This window comes from Malania oleifera, chromosome 1, assembly GCF_029873635.1.
Source record: "Malania oleifera isolate guangnan ecotype guangnan chromosome 1, ASM2987363v1, whole genome shotgun sequence".
NCBI lineage: Eukaryota > Viridiplantae > Streptophyta > Magnoliopsida > Santalales > Ximeniaceae > Malania > Malania oleifera.
In genome coordinates, this window is record NC_080417.1 from 124,883,092 (window position 1) to 124,902,959 (window position 19,868).

General features: G+C 34.2%; 1 protein-coding gene across 1 annotated transcript; it reads right to left on the reverse strand.

Moving 5' to 3' along the window:
- Positions 1-131: 131 nt before the first annotated feature.
- On the reverse strand, positions 132-18,234 carry LOC131146184 (serine/threonine-protein kinase D6PKL2). The gene is made up of 3 exons (XM_058095576.1): positions 18,007-18,234; positions 14,017-16,217; positions 132-1,213 (listed from the first exon to the last, which is right to left on the reverse strand). The coding sequence occupies exons 2-3, from the start codon at positions 16,005-16,007 to the stop codon at positions 367-369; spliced, it is 2,838 nt and encodes a 945-aa protein (XP_057951559.1). The 5' UTR covers positions 16,008-16,217; positions 18,007-18,234; the 3' UTR covers positions 132-366.
- Between the last annotated feature and the right edge of the window lie 1,634 nt (positions 18,235-19,868).

Sequence of the window (19,868 nt, forward strand, 5' to 3'; positions counted from 1 at the left end):
AACGTAATCACAGTTCAAAATAACTACTATAAACTAAAGGCGGAAACGATTTTTAGACAGAATGGCAAAAAAAAACATAATGTGTATCTTTGTGTGTGTGTGTGAGAGAGAGAGAGAGAGACAGTTGTGAGTTTCAGCGGCAATTCAGTGTATAATTCTATGGTCATTCAAGCATAATAGCAATCTTTCAGCTGCAGTGTGAATTTTCTGAAGCCTTTTAAATGAAAGCTTTGCCTCAATACTCTCATCAACCAAATATATATATATATATCATAGTGTTGATATTAATAATTACAAGGTAAAGCCTTGATTAGAGGCAATACCAAAGGAGACCCACTTCTCTTTCCAAGTAGTAGATCGGTACAGCTAAAACAGGTCAAACTCCAAGTGCTCTCCTGTAGTTCTACACTCCATCAATTTGCTATCCTTCAGCTGAGAGGCCATGGTCATTGCTCTGAAGTCATAGCACTCCGGTATTTCTGGTGGAACAGCACAACGTATTAATGCCCAGTTCAAGCCCTCAAAGAATGGGTGCTGCTTGATCTCAGCAGCCCCCGTCTCAGATCCCAAACGATTCTCAGGGTCCTTTACCAATAGTCCTGCAATGAGATCCCTTGCCTCGAAACTCACAAGAGGGCTTTCTGGGAATTGGAGGCTCTGCAACACCACATTGATTAATGTTTCTTCATTTCCCAAACCTTTGAAAGGCGTCTTACCATATATAAGCTCGTAAAGAAAAATCCCAAATGTCCACCAGTCAACAGCGCTCCCATGGCCCTCTCCTTTGATAATCTCAGGAGCCAAGTACTCATGGGTGCCAACGAAGGAGTTAGAACGTGCACTGGTTGGCTCAGCCACAAGCTGTGGCAATGATCTGACCTGAACTGCAAGATCAGATTTTTGCTTCCGTGCCTTTGCTGCAGCAGGCAAAAATCTGGGACTGAAGCACGGGACCTGACAGGATGGTTCGATACAGAAAGGGTCGATGCAGCTACTTCCCGTGGATGGACCTGACATCATCTTTGCAGGCTCAAAGAACGATGATGATTTAAGGAGAGTTGGGCTCACAGTACACCTGAGTGACAAATCAAAATCAGTGAGCATTATGTGACCATCTTCTCGAACCAGAATGTTTTCTGGTTTCAAATCCCGATACACAACTCCAAGCATGTGTAGGTACTCCAAAGCAAGGAGTACTTCAGCAGCATAAAACCTGTACATACAATGACATCATATCATTTTCAATAATAAATGATAGAGAAAAAAAAAACATCAAATATCGATCATTGATCACAAACTTAGTTCCACCTGATGAAGCATGCATGGGGACACATATAGGATCAACTATAATTAATATGGACAAATAGAGTTAATAGACAGCAAAGTTTTAAGATATAGAATATGACCTGGCAAGGGCAAGTCAATATGTAAACATATAATGATATAAGTTATACTAAACATGATAAATCTTGGATTCATAACATCTAAATCCATTTATATATCTAAAAAATTATCAATACAAGACTTTTATTGAAGATGTAGCCAAGTTCATTATTATTTTATTTAAATAACCATTAATTAAGCAAGTAAAGAATTCTCATATTAGGTACTCAGTATTTAAGCAGTCTCACTGTTTTCTAAGACAGTTTTACTTATTTTTTTCAAGTTTAAAAAATTTAACAGAAAGAACCACCACATTTCCTGAAAGCCATAGTCCATGGAGCACATACGTATGGCTATAAGAGTTGTTGTCCAACACAAGCACAGCTCCTTTCAGAGAACATACAACATTTCTGCTTAAATTTTATTTTGTCAAATTTCCAATTTTCATGATGGAAATTAGAATAAAAAAGCACCTCAATTTGTACTGAGCACCAGAATCAATATTCAGTTTCCCAATTCAGTCGCATTGAGTGCAACTAAAATGGAGCAGCTTCTAAGATACCATGCACAATCATTGAGAATTGAGAAGCATGCCTGTGAATGAAACAAAACTAAAGGTCCTAGGTAAGAATCAGTTTGAGCTAGAGAACAGCATGATGTCCAGTGATTTATCCCATGAAAAAAAGGTCCTAGATAGAGATGAAATGAGGAATAAAACTTTTGTGGTTGATCAATGAAACTGGGATTTAAGGCCATTGAGTTGAATTGAGCTAAGGCTGCCACTTTAAGAATTCCTGCAAACAAATATATGTTTGGTATGACAATCAAATGCTGTTTTTTTTTTTAAAAGCAAAAGATGGCCAAAACATATTCAATGGAGAAAAGGTATAGGTTGAGATCGCAGACTGGCAGTGAGGTGATGATGATGATGGCAATGGTGATGGTGATGGCAATGTATAAGGAGTGACGAGGTAGTTTTGGCAGCAATGCCAGGAACAGTTGTAGTCTCATAATGTGGTGTTAAATGTTTGAGGCAAGAGTTCATGACAGCGAAGATGTGTCATAGATGTTGAGTAGCATTATATACATTGTCCCCCCTTACCTAATATCTTAAACGTTTAGGTCCAGTAACAATCTAACATGGTCTCAAACTCATGGTAGCCAGGACATCCTTGGTTCTAATCTTGTTGCCGCATTTGTTGTTGTTCAAAAATATTTTAGAATTACTACCTCATGGTCATATTTTTGTTTGGCTCACTCATCAAGATTTCCAAGAACATAAGATTGAACATCAGGCATAGCAGCAATATTCTAATATTATTTCGCTAATATAACTAGAATACCCTAAACTAAATATGTAATGACAATTGTTAAAGCTTGATATACATTGTTGGCCCACAACCTAATAGCCTAAGCTTTTAGGTAAAGTGGTGATAATCTAACATGGCATCAGAGTTGGTTACTAAGAGGTCCTGGGTTCTAGTCTTATTGCTCGCATTTATTGTGTGCGTTTAAAAAATATTATTGTGTTCCCTATCATGGGTGTTATTTATTGTGCGTTTATCTCTCCATGTGCTACGGGGGAGTTTTAAAGCTTGATAGTTGATATACATTGTTGGCCCACAACCTAATTAGCTTAAGCTTTTAAGTAAAGTGGTAATCTAACAATAATAATATTAGTAGTAATGCATATATGTGTGTGCCTCTGTGCATGTGTATAATAATTATTATAATGATATCAATATTTAATAATATCTTTTAATAAATATTAGCATAAAATTTTTTCAAAGAAAATGAATAAATATATTGTCACTAATAATAATTAAATATTAAAAACCAATAATAATATAATAATAGTGAAGAAGAAAGGACAAGCCAATAGCAATAAATGGCAATGATATTTTTGTCCTATGAAGTTGGATTCAGGATACCTAAGGAAGAGGTAGATTTTGAATACTCATATTTTGCAGGCATCTTACATTCCCAAGGAATCCAAGATGCCCTCACATGTAATTTCCACTGATTCTCAAATGTGGGCATCCAACATTTCAAAGGCCATGACGATAACCCATGCTAAACGTCCCCTTCAAATTTTGTTATCGTGCAATTGTTTTGTTTGTGTTCATGCACCTCTTCAAGTTCATCTATACGCTTTTTCACATTCTTTGACCCCAAAAAGGATTTTGATAATAAAATATTATTTGGATTAGTTCAAAATTTAATATTCATGAAATAATGATTCGTGACATTTCAAGATTGGTTTGGTTAGTTAGAGCTTAAGCATGCTCAAGGTAGCACGACAAATCTATGTGAGGTGTCCATGCATGCATCAAAGGAGCATGCTTTACATCAACCCCCCTTTGCATTTTTATCCTTCTTCTCTTAGTAATATCCATTTGATATTCATGTGGCCCCTAATTTAATACTTATGTTGTTGACAACTCATCTAGGCTCTATTTTATGAATTATTAGTTTCAAATATAAAAATTTTTATTGTTCTTGATAAATGAAATAATTATTTAGAGAATAATTCTAGTACATAATAGAAAAATGAATTTTCTTGGTTTAATAAAGGAAGAGGTGTGCATTCATTTCATAGGACCACACATTAAGCACATATCAGGAGTCAAAGCCTCGTAGAGTCTTCAAATCTGTAACAAATCATGCATGTTAATCTTATTACAAGTCAAAGTCAAGATGAAACTCCAAATCTTGAAAGGAACCTTTGCCTTCCAAATGAAGTAGCTCCAAGGGAAGAAATTGGAGGAAAGAGTTTTTAAAAGGTGAAGGAAAAAAGATTTTGTGGAAAAGAACCTGAAGAATCACCCTCCTGAACAAAATGATCCAACGCATTAAGCAAGGTGGTGAGCTTGTCAGCCTCTCTTTCATTGAGATTCCTAAAAAAAATAAAATTCCCAAGAAAGAGAACACCCTCAGAAGGAAAGAAAGAGCAGATGCTTTATAAAGAGTAGAAATCTCAAACGCATGAGAAACCATCATCTCCAACAAACACTCACCCAAGCAAACATCCCCCAAAAACCAAACCCCACAGCCATTACTTGCTCGGAAACAGGTAAGGAGAAAAAAGAAACAAGCAGCTTGAGACACAAACTTCCAAGGGTTTTCATGAGAAACAATGCCACTTCCTCTAGTATCTCACCTATTCCGATGAACTTCATACCTACTATATATCACCTAGAACCATAGGGAATTAACCTCTAAGGTGAATCTCCCCGACCATTTTTTAATTAGAGGGATATTTCTAGGAACCACATTACCAAGCCTAGCCCCCCTACAGATTTTTAGGTATGCTAACTACCTCTCGGCTAACTTGGTGGTCTCTTTTATTCACCTCAAACCCAAGAAGAGAAAGTCACACACCATCCTCTCTAGAACCCTGGTGACACTTGTGGGCACTCTAAAAACAGATAAGTAGACAGGGATGTTGGAGTGGGAAGCGCTAATGAACATTGTACGACTACTTTATCGATTTATCTATTGAGTTTCCATGTTTGATGGATACTGTATTGGAAAGCTTCTTGAATTTCAAATTGATGGTACAATAAGATTGTTTTCTTATGGCATTATCTGTTTTGGGAAATCCTACCCAATCCATATCTTGCATGTTTAAAAGATGGGAAGACATTGTTCTCAACAAGTATTTAAATATACAAGATATGGATTGGGTAGGATTTCCCAAAACAGATAATGCCATAAGAAATATATATATATATATATATACATATAAAAGTAATTATATATAACTACATAAGATTTATTTAATCTCTTATAATAACGTGTCTATCTTCTTTTCTATATATATAACTACATTGTTAGATTACCACTTTACCTAAAAGCTTAAGCCATTAGGTTGTAGGCCAACAATGTATATCAAGCTTTAACACTCCCCCGCATGTGCAACCCGACAGCACATGGAGAGATAAACACAATAAATTTTTAAATACCACAGAATAAATGTGGGTGAAGAGACTAAAACCTAGGACCTCCTGGTAACCAGCTATGATATCATATTAGATTACCACTTTACCTTAAAACTTAAGCTATTAGGTTGTGGGCCAACAATGTATATCAAGCTTTAACATACATAACATTTATTCAATCTCTTATAATTACCTGTCTATCCGCTTTTCCTGATATAAGATTGCACAAACAAAATCTTGTGAGCAAATTCGGACACACATTCAAGCCCTTTTCGCCTTAAAATGTGGAACCTTTTTGTGCCCATACAAAACAAGCTCAAATGGCTACATATTTCAAAAGGATTATACATATATTAATCTATATTCACTGTGCTAAGAGATGTAAACTTATTAAGAAAAACTTAAAAAAGAAATATATCTCGCAAAATATACAATGATCAAAGAAATAGAACAAATCTTATATAACATGTGCGTATTTGATTTGTTCCATCGGGGAATAATCGAATGATCTTCAAGAAATGGGTGTACAACAAGTTGACTAAACCACTATAAATATTGATTTCAACTTTTTTACCCTATCTCTTTTCTATCTATTATTGTTTGATTGTGCGCATAATCAGTTTAATTGCAACAAATTATTAGAAAGACTACTCACCCAAGTCACCTCCCTTGTTTGGCGTCCACTAGGCCAACAAGTGTTATCAAAGCAGGTTCCCTATATTAGACCTCACATGCTAGAGGCTTCCATGGTGAGCACATGTCTTGCCAAGGGGCAGTCCACCAACCAACCACCTCTTTTCAATGGTTCAAATTATACATACAAATGTATGTCCAATATGTTGATATGAACATCCCAAAAGTGAATATTAGTGGTCTATAAGTTCCCATGAAAAATGTCAAACAATGTAAATGTATTGAAAGCTGAGACCAAATGGAGCAATGCAGGCAATAAGAAAATCCAGCTCAATGCTGGACCCTAAGGAGTTCTAAAGTAGTTCTGCTTGCGAGTCAGCAAAAGATGATAAACTTGAAAAAAATCTATGAAGGCACTTAACACAGCAAGAAATTAATAATAAATTATCTGATGCATGATTACGAAATGTTTCAAATGACAGAAAATGATGCTATACTATGAAATCTTGGTTTAGTGACATCATTAATCTTATCAAGGCTTTAAGGAAATGTTGTTATAACAGTGATAGCGTGAGCAAGATCCAAATATCACTTCCAAGGGCATGGGAAGCCAAAGTCTTAGCAATTATTAAAGCAAATGATCTAAAGAATTTATAGGTTCATTGAGCACTCATGAGATCACAATAAACAAAGAGTCAAAAAGTTACATAAAGCGAGAAAAGCGATAGCTTTCGCAATACTAAACAATCCCTCAAGTGAAAAAGTGGTTCAAATGACAAGGAGGAAAGCAATTGTGAAATAATTGCCAGTATGACTAAGTTCTTGAAATATCAGAAACAAAAAAAGAAATAAACAACAAAAACAAACCAAGTCTTAAGTCCCACTAGATGGGGTTGGATACATGAATTCTTTTCCATCAATTGACATGATCATGGGCAATTTCCTCCAACAAATTCAGGGCTAGTAAATCCTAACTCACTATCTCATTCAAAGTTAGGTCTACTCTTACCCCTTCTGTTGTCCCTCACAGTAACTAGCTCACTCCTCACTCCTCCTTACTAGTGCACTATTTGGCCTATATTGCAGATGCCCAAACCATCTGAGACATCCCTCCCTTATCTTATATTCTACGCCGAACTTACTACGATACGTTCATTCCTTGATTTATTCTTTAATGTTATACCATTCATCCACCTTAGCATTCTCATATTGACAACTTTTACTTTTTCAATATGTTGTTTCTTATCGCTCAAGATTTTGATCCATATAGCATAGCTAGTCTTACGGCTGTACTATAGAACTTCCCATTTAATTTTAATGGTATTCTACAACCACACAGCACACTTGAAGCACTTCTCCATTTAATCCAACCTGATTTAACTCTAGGCATTACATCTTCAATTTCTCCATCAACTTGCATAACAGATCCAAGGTATCGAAATCCACTAGTGTTATTGATTTATTATCCATCAAGTTTAATATTCTCTCCAATATTCCTCCTATTATGACTGAAATTACATTTCATATATTATGTCTTATTTTGAGGGTGGCTCTTGGATCAACAGTAAGGTTGCTCCTTTATGATCGGTTGGTCATGGGTTCGAATCCAAGGAAACAGCCTCACTGCATAAACGCAGGGGCAAGGCTGCATATACTATGATGACCCTTCCCCTACTCTCGCAAAACAGGGACCTTTATGGCTTGGGGATGCCTTTTTATAATTTTTTTTATTTCTTCTTATCCTAAAACCTCTAGATTCTAAAGCTTCTCTTCATAATTCTAACTTAAATTCTACTCCACCCCTAGCTTCATCAATCAAGACAACATCATCTACAAACAAAAGATACCTTGGAACCTCATTTTGGAATTTGGATACTCCTAGTAAGTTCATCCCTCACTAGAGCAAAAAGATAAGGACTCAAAGTAGATCTTTGATGTACACCTATTGTGATTGGAAATTCCCTAACCTCTACACTTGTAGTCCTAACACTAGTCATTACTCCATCGTATATATTTTTAATGACAGTATACAAACTACATACAGTCATACACCTTTTTCTTTCTAAAACCTACCAATGAACTTCCCTAAGTATCCTATTATATGCTTTCTCTAAGTCAATAAAAACCATATACAAGTCTCTTCTTTACCCTGAACTTTTCTAGCCTTCTTAAAACATATATAGCTTATGTAGTAGATCTCATTGCTTAAAACCAAATTGATTTTCTAAGACCCTTGTTTCTAATCTTAATCTTTGTTCAACTATTTTTTCCACAGTCTCATTGTATGACTCATAAGTTCAATTCCACGATAGTATTACAATTTTAAACATCTCGTTTATTTTTATATAGGTATTAAAGTTATTTCCTCCATTCATCTGCCATTTTCTAAATTTTAAATGTTAAATAAATTAGTTAACCATATAATTTCGTTATCATCAAGGCATTTCCAAACTGCAATTAAGATGTTATCGGGTCCTATAACTTTTTCATTTTTCATCTTTTTTAATGCAAATTTAACTTCATCAACTCTAATTTTGCAAATAAATCTCATATTTTTAGCCTTTTTCTCATTTTTCAATTGACTCAATTCTAATTTTAAGCTTTCTACTTAGTTTTTATTAAATAGCTTATTAAAGTTAAAGTAAATTCGTCATCCTCCTTTTATGTCTTCTTCCTTAACCAAGACAATATCATCCTCACTTTTGATACATTTTATATAAGTGTTTGCCCTTTCTTTCTCTAGCTCCAGTAAGTTTAAATATGTTTCTTTTCCCTTCTTTTGTATCTAATCTAGTATATAATAAATTAATAAATGATCTATGTTTAGCTTCACTAACAGCCTTTTTTGCATCTTTTCTAGTCTCTTTATACTTTTCAAAGTTTTCTATGTTTCTACATTTTTGCCTCGTTTTATACCAAATTTTTTTTTGTCTTTACAACTTTATGGACATTTTTATCCCATCACCAACTTTCTTTGTTGTCCGAGAATCTTCCTCTTGATTCACCTAAAATCTCTTTTGTTATCTTTATAATAAAGCTAGCGATCCTACTACAAAGTAACACCCTCAATTGCCCAATCATCATCTTTGATTAGTTTATCTTTAAATTTTATTATCCTTCCTCCTTTTATGTTCCACCACCGAATTCTCTTGCACTGATTTATATTATCCTTTCTCTTCAATTTTTTAATACATATATCTAATACTAAAACTTTATATTGTGTAGTTAAACTTTTACCTAGGATAACTTTACAATCCTTGCATGATAAATGATCTACCCTCCTAATTAAGAAAAAATATATTTGACTTTTATTTTGTCCCCTCTTGAAGGTCATTAAGTGTTCATCTCTCTACTTATAGCAAGTGTTCACAATAATAAAATCATATGACATGGCAAAACCTACATTTTTATCTCCATATCCATGTCCTCCTGTCCTCCATGTATCATCTCATAACCTTTATTATCATTTCCAATATGTCCATTCAAATCACATTGGATACCAAAAAACAGAAAAACGAAGTAGATAAATGGTAGTTACTTGTCATGAATACAATGGTTGAAGAAAAAAGAAGTAGATAAATGGTAGTTACTGGTCATGAATACAAAAGGTTGAGGCACTACTAGCTTGGTTATCTGCTTTACAAAAAGCAGCCCAAAACAAGAAACAATGAAAGTAGAGACAAGATAACTGATTCAGAAAAATAGAGATAGCAAATCTTGGCCTCATGGCACAACAAATAGATTATCTCAATATAAGTGATTCTTATGAGAGTAATAGTTCTTATTAATTAGATGATTTAAATAATGCAATAAATATTTTATATCCAAAATATACTAAGGTTAAATAAAAAATAGAAGTTTTGGAAAAATCAAATAGTATTTTGAAAGAAGAGTTTGATTTGTTGAAAGAGGGGAACCAACATGACTTTGAAGCTTTTGAAAATAAAATAAAAATTTGAAAAATGAAAATAAAAGGTTAGAATCAAAACTGACTCCTAGCAAAAATGATATGTCAATTGGAAACAAACATGTGCTTTCGAGAAACACAATTTTGGTTATGAAACCTCCACAAAAATAAAAATAACATAAAAAGCTATCAAATCTTCTTTGGAAAAATCTTTTCAAACATGTACCCTTTTTGTGAGATGCTTTTGCAATAAAAGAGGAAATATTGAAAAATCTTATTTTTTAAAAAAGTTCCTACAAGTTTCCTCAAAATGATATCCAAGAAAAAATGTCAAGAAAATTCGGATTCCAATAGAAAAAAGTACATGGACATTTTAATCCATCCAATAACAAATGGGTACGAAAATTCAACTGATGGTATGCTTAAAGGCTGGAACCGATAAAACAAAAGTGATATCAAGATGGTTACTTGTTTCAAGCACTAGACTGACAGTAGAAATTATTTGTTGTTTAATGGTTTGAATCACAATTTACTTCGCATAACTCAATTATGTGATAAAGGTTATACAGTTTCATTTGACGCAACCAAGTGTGTTGTTTCTTGCATATATAAAATTACACTAAGTGATCCTAGATATGACACTGTTTATGTATTTTGTTGACATTGATAATGTGTGTTTGGATGCAGCATAAGACTATAAGAGATTAGTTTATATTATTATTAGTATGGATGGCTTATCTAAGTTGTCAAAGCATAATCTTGCTAAAGGATTATCTGTTATTAAATTTCACAAGAATAAACGTTGTAACGCTTATGTCAGAGGTAAACAAGTTAAAAAATCTTCTGACTCAAGAAAGTTTATTTTAACTTCTAGACCTTTGGATTGCATTTGGATTTGTCTGGACTCATGCAAACTACTAGAGTTGGTGGAAAGAAATATTCGTTTGAAATTCTGGATTGAAGACAATTTTCCTAGCTAGAAAATAAGGAATTCATAGATTTTCTGTGAAAACGAAATTGCACATAATTTCTCAGGACCAAGAACCCAACAACAAAGTGCTGTTGTTGAAAGAAAGAATAGAAGTTTAACTGAAATGGAACAATTCTTAACAATTATATCTTGCCAAAATATTATGGCCAAGGCTACTTGCCATGTGTTGAATAGAGTTTCTATTAAACGTACATTGAATTAAACTTCATATAAATTGTGGAACAATTAAAAAACTCATATTAGCTATTTTCATATGTTTCAAGCGTAAGTGTTACTAAAGTGTTTAATAAACATACTGAATTACAGAGGCTGCAAAATTCTAGAATGAATATTTCCCACTATGAACAGCAGTTTGAGAAAGCTCAAGACATGGTTGCAACTCTATTGTGGTGTGCTCACAGAGTCAGGGTTGGAATGGAATCTAAATACAGGCCCTCATTCCCATTCCCATGTTTGGTTTCAGAAAAGAAGTTGGAATGTGATTCCAAATCAAATCATGACACAAGTGGCAGACGAACCAGAATCGATATTCATTCCACTCAAATTGTTTCGTAATTTTAAAATTTCCTAAAATATCCTTAAATAATTTATCATTTCTCCATAATATCCTTACCATCCCCATGCCACCCTCACCAAAAAAAACAAACTTCATCTCCCTCCCCCAGCCATGATCTTCGACCATGGGGTTGTGTAGTTGGAGATTATGGTTAATTGTCGCAATGGAAACAGTGATCAGTGCCCACTCTCCCCAAGATTTGACTTCCTTTCCTGAGTTGTGGCATGTGACTATGGCATCCAGCCAATGGAAGCTGAAACCAGCTTCCTAGAACATGGCAAAATCACCAAAACTAGAGGACTCTCAATCCTCACTCATCAGCAGCAAACCTTTTCTCGGGCAACAAAACCACTCATCAATCTGGCAGCAACATCACCCATCTCTAGCAACCTAGTGGAGTTTCTATCATTGAAATTGAATTGTTTTTTTTTTTAAATTAATTGGATCATTGAAAAAAAAAAATCAAAAGAAAGAATACAATTAAAATCAATTTTTTTTTTTTAATTTTAAAACGGCGTTCATGGAGAATATCTTATCTTTTATTTCATTCCAGTTTCCTATCAAGAACACCAAATATTGAAAAAGGAACCTGAAATGCAACTCTGATGGTCATTCTGGTGAGTATCCAAAAGCAACAAATGCAGTATGACGTTGATTCCATTACTGCCTCTATTCAATTCCTGTTTTGTTTCCAATCCGCAAAACATAGTGTAACAGAATAGCCTGCGTAGAGGCCTGCTCAGGGCACGGAGTGAGAACCACCTAAAGAACAGAAGTATGATTCTCACTGACCTAAGGATTAAATTTTGGGTAATCTTTCGACAAATACTTTTATTAGATATTTGTTTACAAAGCAAAGTAATAGTGTTTTTATTTCTCAAATGGAGCATATGTTTTGAAGAGGTAAAAAATGAGAAATATTGGATGTTTGCTATGCATGATGAATTGAATCAGTTTAAAAGGAATGATGTTTGGCCTTTAGTTCCTAAACCATCTAATCTCAACATTATTAGCACTAAATGAGTTTTTTTACAATAAATGAGACGAAAAGGTGATGTGGTTAGAAATAAATCTAAACTTGTTGCACAAGGTTACGCACAAGAAGGAATAGATTATGAACAGACCTTTTCTCTTGTTGCTAGAATAGAATATATTCATATGTTATTTGCATTTATATACTTTTTCTCTTGTTGCTAGAATAGAATCCAATCATATGTTATTTTCATTTATATATTTTAAGAATTATAACTATTTCCAATGGATGAAAAAACGTGTTTTTTAATTGGTTGAGAGAATAAATTTTTGTTGAACAACCTTGTTTTAAAAACGAAGTTTTCCTCAATCATGCTTTTAAACTATCATAGGCTTCATGTGGTTTAAAACAAGCTCCTTGAGCATTGAGTTTTTGATTGATGAAGGCCTTTTGAGAAGAAAAGTTGATACATCCTTTTTATGATAACCATTGATAGTATTTTTTGTTGGTTCAAATATATGATGTCATATTTGATTCTACTAAGAAACTATTGTGCAAAGATTTTGTAAGTTGATGCAGGCAACATTTGAAATGAGTATGATGGAGAACTCAAAATCTTAATCTTTGGTATCTTTAGAGTAATTATTTTCATCTATTTAGTTGATTTGGACATCGTTGACTACAAACTAGATCGTGAGAGCAATGACAATACTTGTCAATTTTTGAGATGTTCATTAGTTTCCTGATTAACCGACTAACAACGCTGTTGCATTTAGTACAACCAGCAATGAACATGTTTTAGCTGGAAGTTTATGTGCACCCCTTCTTTAGATTAGAAATCAATTATATGATCATGTTTTGTGCTTACATGATACTCCTATTAAATGTTATAGTGCTAGCATGATTCATTTATCTAAAAATATTATAATCACTCATGCACTAAGCATATAAAAATTAGACATCATTTCATGCATTAGCATGACAAGAAAGGTGATGTGGAACTTGAAGGTGCGTCTGTTGATGACCAAATGGTTGATGTCTTTACTAAAGCTTTGTGTGAAGAAAGGTTTTGCAAGATTTGACAAGAATTGGGGATGTCTAATCCCACTGACTATTTATCTTCAAGCAATTTATCATGTTATATTTGTGCATATTTACATATATTTATTTCTAAACAGTTATACAAAAAATTTACAGCAACTGGGGGCTGCTTGCACTGAGTATTGAATGAGAAAGCGCACAGATTAAAAGAATCATGAATTCTATGAATTTGAGCATTTTATGTAAAGGGAGGATAAAGAATAGCACTGAAATTATGTTTCTAGATATTTGCAAAAATTTGTGGCATAACAATTTTTCATGAACTCTAAATTTTCTTTATATTGAAAAATGCAATTTTAAATGTTCAAAATATTTTGAAATTTATTTTTATTTTTGAAAAACAACAACCACCGATATTATGGGCATGATGAATTATATTTTCAACGATTTGGATTGTTCTATTCTTTTGGCCCTAATTTGAATGTTTGACAGTGCATAACCTCTCTGATTCAGAGCTGAAAATAAAAAATAAAAAAATAATAATAAAATGCAAAGACTCCCATAAATGTACATTGCATCTAAGTTTCTTACCTAGCTGCTTGTTCAGGGAAGTTCCTGCCAGGCTGCTTTTGCCGCAGGACATGCAGATCTCCGCCTGGACAATACTCCATAACTAAACATGATAGATTATCTGATGTAAAGTGAGCATAAAGTGTTGGGAGGAAAGGATGATCTAGCATTCTCAATATCTCCCGTTCAGTTTGGGCCCTTGGCATTTTCTTCCTTCTTTCCAAATACTCATTATCCATAACTTTTATGGCAAATAAACAGTTTGAATCAATGAGCTCAGCAAGATAAACAGTCCCTATGTCTCCACAACCAAGCTTCTTTAACAAGTTGAAGTGTTCCAATCCCAGGACTCCATGCTTCAATCGAACATAACGTATAGCTTTCCACCTCACATCCTTTGACATGTGAGGCCTGTTGCTACAACTAGACCTACTGGGATTGCTCTCTTCACTGATGCTAGTGCTGCTACTGTACTCACCATGGCTACTTTTTGAGCTTTGGGAAAATTCTCCCTTTTCCCTTGATTTCGCATTCTTGTTAGCTTTTGCATCAACTGTTCTGTTGCTGTTGCAGCAGTTTGAAGTGTATCCAGGTTTTCTAGCACCAGACTTCACAATAATTGAACCAATCTCAGCACTTGGGCAACTGGGTGCTAGAGAATTTTGATTAGGTTCTAGTCTTGCATTCTTCAAAGAGCACTGGCATCGCTGGCAAAGCAACTCGCTTGTACTAGGATCCAAGTCACTATTAACTTCGTTGTATGCACTAGAAATGTTGGGCTTGGCAGTGGACTCCTGCTTTAATTTCTTCTTTGCAAAATTCTTGTTCCTAAGTACTGGTTTCACCAAACGTTGGTTATTCCTTGTTGGCTTTCTCACTTTATTGCCAGTATTTGAGCAAGATGAAGAAGAGGCAGTTTGCAGCCTGCCTTTCCGCAATGGCTTGGGAGCAGAAACTTTGTTTGACTCCTTGGTTAAGGCAGGATCACTCTTACCTGGCTCCCATCTGTTAAAATTTGTACTAGGAGAAAACGGAGAAGGTGGAGACCTATTCTTTTCCATCTGTACCACATCTATCTTTGATGTTTGACTCGCAATATCTTTTGATGCAGGAAAGATCTCATTCGGCATAGGATCAGTCAAACTCCCAGTCTCTGTTGTTGCAGCAGCAAATCGAGGTGAAGATGTTGCACTTTTGCTTGGTAACTTCATCTTTGGCACTCCGTATTGAGCTATCTTGGAAGGATTTGATGTGCTTTCTTCTGGAACCAAAGAAATTTCCACTATACCCTGCTTATCCCCATCTAGTGAAAGACCAGATTGACCAAGTTCAGTTAAACTCCCTGTCTCTGTTGTTGCAGCAGCAAATCGAGGTGAAGATGTTGCACTTTTGCTTGGTAACTTCATCTTTGGCACTCCGTATTGAGCTATCTTGGAAGGATTTGATGTGCTTTCTTCTGGAACCAAAGAAATTTCCACTATACACTGCTTATCCCCATCTAGTGAAAGACCAGATTGACCAGGTTCAAGTACGACTGATTTATACAAATTCTTTATCCTGCCAACATCCGAGACCCGTGAAGAACCTGGAGACTTCGATATGCGTTTCATAGCAGCCATTTCTGATGCTTGAGAAATACATAGTCCCCTTAATGCCTGCTTCAATGTTACTGGCTCAGAAATTCCGATTCCTGATGAATGAGACAGACCTGCTCTCATTGGCTTTTTTAAGGCATTCTTCCGAGAGGGGCCTGCACCTACTTGAGGGGAAGCACCCACGCCCTCGAATGAAGTTTTCCGACTAATTGCTGCAAAAATCTTATTCAAATCGTCTTCAAGAGGATCATCACATCCCAGTTTCAGCATAGACTTTCGACCTTCTTCATCCACTCTCAATACAGAATTTAATTGACGAATTCCTCTAGAATGTTGAACTGAATTCAGCTCTTCCTTCAATTCAACAATTTCACAGGTACCAGAAAACGAACCCATTACTTGCATTTCCCCAACCATATGCTGAATTTATGTGTACATAAAACCCGACAATGGCAATATATAGGCCTGCAATTGCATACTCATCTTTTCATAGGGAAGCATACTGGAAGTGTACGAGTTCAAATATCTGGAAGTGCAGAACAAGAACCCTAGAACAATCTCTGATCATACTTGAATCAACAGTTTAGTTTATCTGCCAGCTCCTTTTAATACTTCCAAGATGCTCATCTGCAACCCAACATAATTACTAGAAACATGATACCACTGGAAATAACTCTCCACAAAATTGGCAATTTTTTTCTCGGAAATTCAGAAAACAAAAAACCTGGTGGCATGAACTTATTATGAGCATGGAATTTTATTTTGATGCCAAACAACCCAAAACACACTGATGACTCAATTGAGCATTGGCTAAGATTTCTAACTTCTATGTTTGAATGCAGGTTGAGTCAGCAGCCACTTTACTTTTATTAAAAAAGTTACAGCATGAGACTTCATATTACAGCTAACCATTAGAATATGATGAGGTTCAACCATCCCATAGAAAGCCAAACAAAAAAAGTAGAGTTGATACAAACTAGTTAGCAAATACATTACATTAACAAGAAAGCTAATTAAATTTTTTTTTTTTAAAAGTCCCAAATTTTATGCATATGTTGTTTTGGTTTGTAACAGCAAACTCGCCTAAACAGAGGACTACTATCTTCTATGGACCAATACAAAATAAATAAATAAAACCCAAGATCAAAAGTTTAATTTTGTCACATTTACAAAACCTATCAAAAGGACCAAATTCAAAAGGGAAACATAGTACCGATCTGCACTCCATCCTAGTACAATTTGGACATTTGCTGAAGGGTGCATTTTGCACTTGACAGGAACTTCCTCACAAGGTAGCTTGGCAGTAAGGACTAGCTCTGGGATGAGTCATTAACTCAGATATCCCAGGTTTACTTCCTTAACAGGATTGAAACTGTTTGAGGATGCCCATGGTAAGAGTTGCTGCGCTAGATGTTCCTAGGGGTTGCCGATCAATTTATGGTTGAATGTCCCAATGTAGAAAAAAAATTGAAAATAAACGAAAAAAGTGTCACAACTATAAATAAGTGAACCATGTCAAAGAAATAAAAATAAAAATCAAACTGCTCGATAGCTCAAGAACAACATGAGACAAAACCAGAGGGCACACTTGTTGTCCTGTGTGCTCCCTTCTCCACTAGTTTTGTGATCAAATCCATCTCACACATGACCACTGAAGAAAATGTGGCAAGGTTACAAATGATATTAAGAAACCGATATGTTGGTGCATCAGAAAAATCCTACAGCATCAACAGGGAAAAGTAGAAAATTAATCCTTAACATAATCAACGTAGCCTTCTCATGAATGATGGACACATAGGTTGAGAGACCATGTAAATACACAGATTGTAAAGCCCTCACCTTTGCAATCGCTTCAATTCTATTCATGCCCATCAAAGACTACAAGTTGTGGATGAAATCATTTCACATAAGCTCATTATCAAAATTAATTGCTGGTCCATTACGTAAAGAAAAAAAAAATTGCATCTAAACTAGAGAATTAACAGTTTAATACTCTAATAAAAACTCAATAATTTAGTTACATCAGAAAAGGAAAAACTGAAGCAAAAGACAAATTAATTAAGTAGAACCAAATAATACGCAAACATCAAATCATGATAATAATGCAGACTTCCTGCAAACAACGAACAACAGGGAAAAAAAAGGAAAATTAGACGATAATTCAAACGCTAGCATCCTGGTTGGTTTCTTCGCGAATCCAAATCCAACAACCAAGGCGTCATTACAGAAAACAAAAGGAAATTAAAATCAGCAGAAAAAATCTTGAAATCTAAAGACAAGAATATCAAACTTCTAACCTAAACACGCTAAAAAAACAAAATTAAATAGATATTCGTAAACAATAAGCTCAGATGAAGCGACCATTAAGAAAAAGATCAGCTTCAGCACAGTGAGATCAGATACAGTAAACACTAACCTGAAACAAATTTGAGTCACCGACACAGCAGCGTAGATTCGGTAATCAAACCTATTGTAGAATGAGGGATCCCAAAGCCCTCGCGGGAGAGAGAGAGAGAGAGAGAGAGAGAGAGCACTGTTTTCTCAGTTGTGAAAAATGAAAATGGCGGAAAAGAGAGAGAGAGAGAGAGAGAGAGAGAGAGAGAGAGAGGAGAGGAAGAAAATAATTTTATGTTTTTAGGCTTTTTGGGTTTTGTACAGTCAAAAATAATTCCTTAATTGTTTTGAGGTTAGGCCCCACGAAATAGTGAGCGTCATGTTAGAGGCCAATTAAATAATAAAAAAGATAATATTATAATTCTATTTTTCTTTTTCCTTTTTTTGGGATCGGATTTATTATACACTTCTTTTTGGCCTCTAGGGACCAACTTTCCTCTCTTTGCTTGGTTGACTGAGTAACTTTGAAGCATGCTTAGATGACTGCATCCAAAAAAATATTAAAATATAAATATTCTAAACTATTTTGTAATAATACACATATTTGATTTTAAAAATACATATTTCTAAAAATAGTTAATCTATTTATTAGAATCAAATTATGTTCAAAGTATTTATTTTAAATGAATCAAGACTCATATCAAAAGACACAAATCAAATTATTATTTTAAAATAATATATCATATCATTATTAATTTTTTAGACAAAATTTATAAATAATAATAAGTAAATATAGCAAACCAAATAGTATAAATTACTGTCAGACTTATGGTGTAAGTCAAAAACAATTCATATTAATTTTATAAAAAAATAAAAAAAATTTAATGTATTTTAAATAATTAGTTTAAGCTCTATTTTTAAGATTAAATTGTATTTTTTTTTCATAAATAACTAGTATTGTAAAATGAGGATGGTTGAAGAATAAATTTTATGTAATAAACAAAAAATAAGTATATTTATGATTAATAATGTTCCTTTATGATAAATAAAACTTTGTTACATGAATATATACATTTTAAATAACTTGCCCAACTCTGTTTTTTAGTTTAAAAAAAAACCATATTTTTGGAAATTACTAAATTTGACAATATTTAGTAATTTATTTCGTTTAGGATTTAATATTTTTTTTTTAAAAGAGTTGAAAGTCACCCACATAGCGGTCTCATCTTAAATTTATTAATAACCCTCACTTATGGTGGAAGAATACCGTGATTACAAAATGACACTCAAGGCTTACATAAAAGCCAATAAGAACACCTCACACATCAAATCGAACAAAAAAAAAAAAGAAGCATATATCAATACCAAAAGAAAACTAATTAAATATACCTCATAATATAAGTTCTACACATCTTATCCAATTAACTATAATATCAGTCCATGTGTCCATTCCCGCACCATCCACCAATTAATTGTTTTCTGTATTAATTTTGTCCAATTAAATGTCAATGTTAGAGATTCAGACGGATGGCAACGTGCTAAGCAAAGACCAAGTGGGTGACAAGATGGGAGATAGATACGGAGGGAATGTTAATTAATTGAGACAGCTAATTAATGGTATGTATAAAATAGATTAACCTTAACATTCCTTTATTAACTAAAATACAATTAAAATGAGGCGGCCAGAGTCAGCCATATTTGACTCTCTTAATTACCTAATTAATTGATTGATTAATTGTCATTAACAACCGCCGCGCAAGCTGCTCCAAGTACATGCCCATGAATTATTAGTGCCACCTACATTTTGGTACGTGTCGGCTGGGCATGGCGGCAATGGACCAAGGCTACGTGCCCCCACCCCACATTTTACATATTCACATATATATATATATATATATATATATATATATATAAAATTTATTTATTTATCCTTTAATAATTGAT

Bases quoted from the DNA above. Each gene is read 5' to 3' on its own strand.
- LOC131146184 (XM_058095576.1), bottom strand. From the start codon at position 16,007: ATGGTTGGGGAAATGCAAGTAATGGGTTCGTTTTCTGGTACCTGTGAA. The intron at 1,214-14,016 runs GTAAGAAACTTA...TTGTATGTACAG, and splicing joins TTCCCTGAACAAGCAGCTAG to GTTTTATGCTGCTGAAGTAC.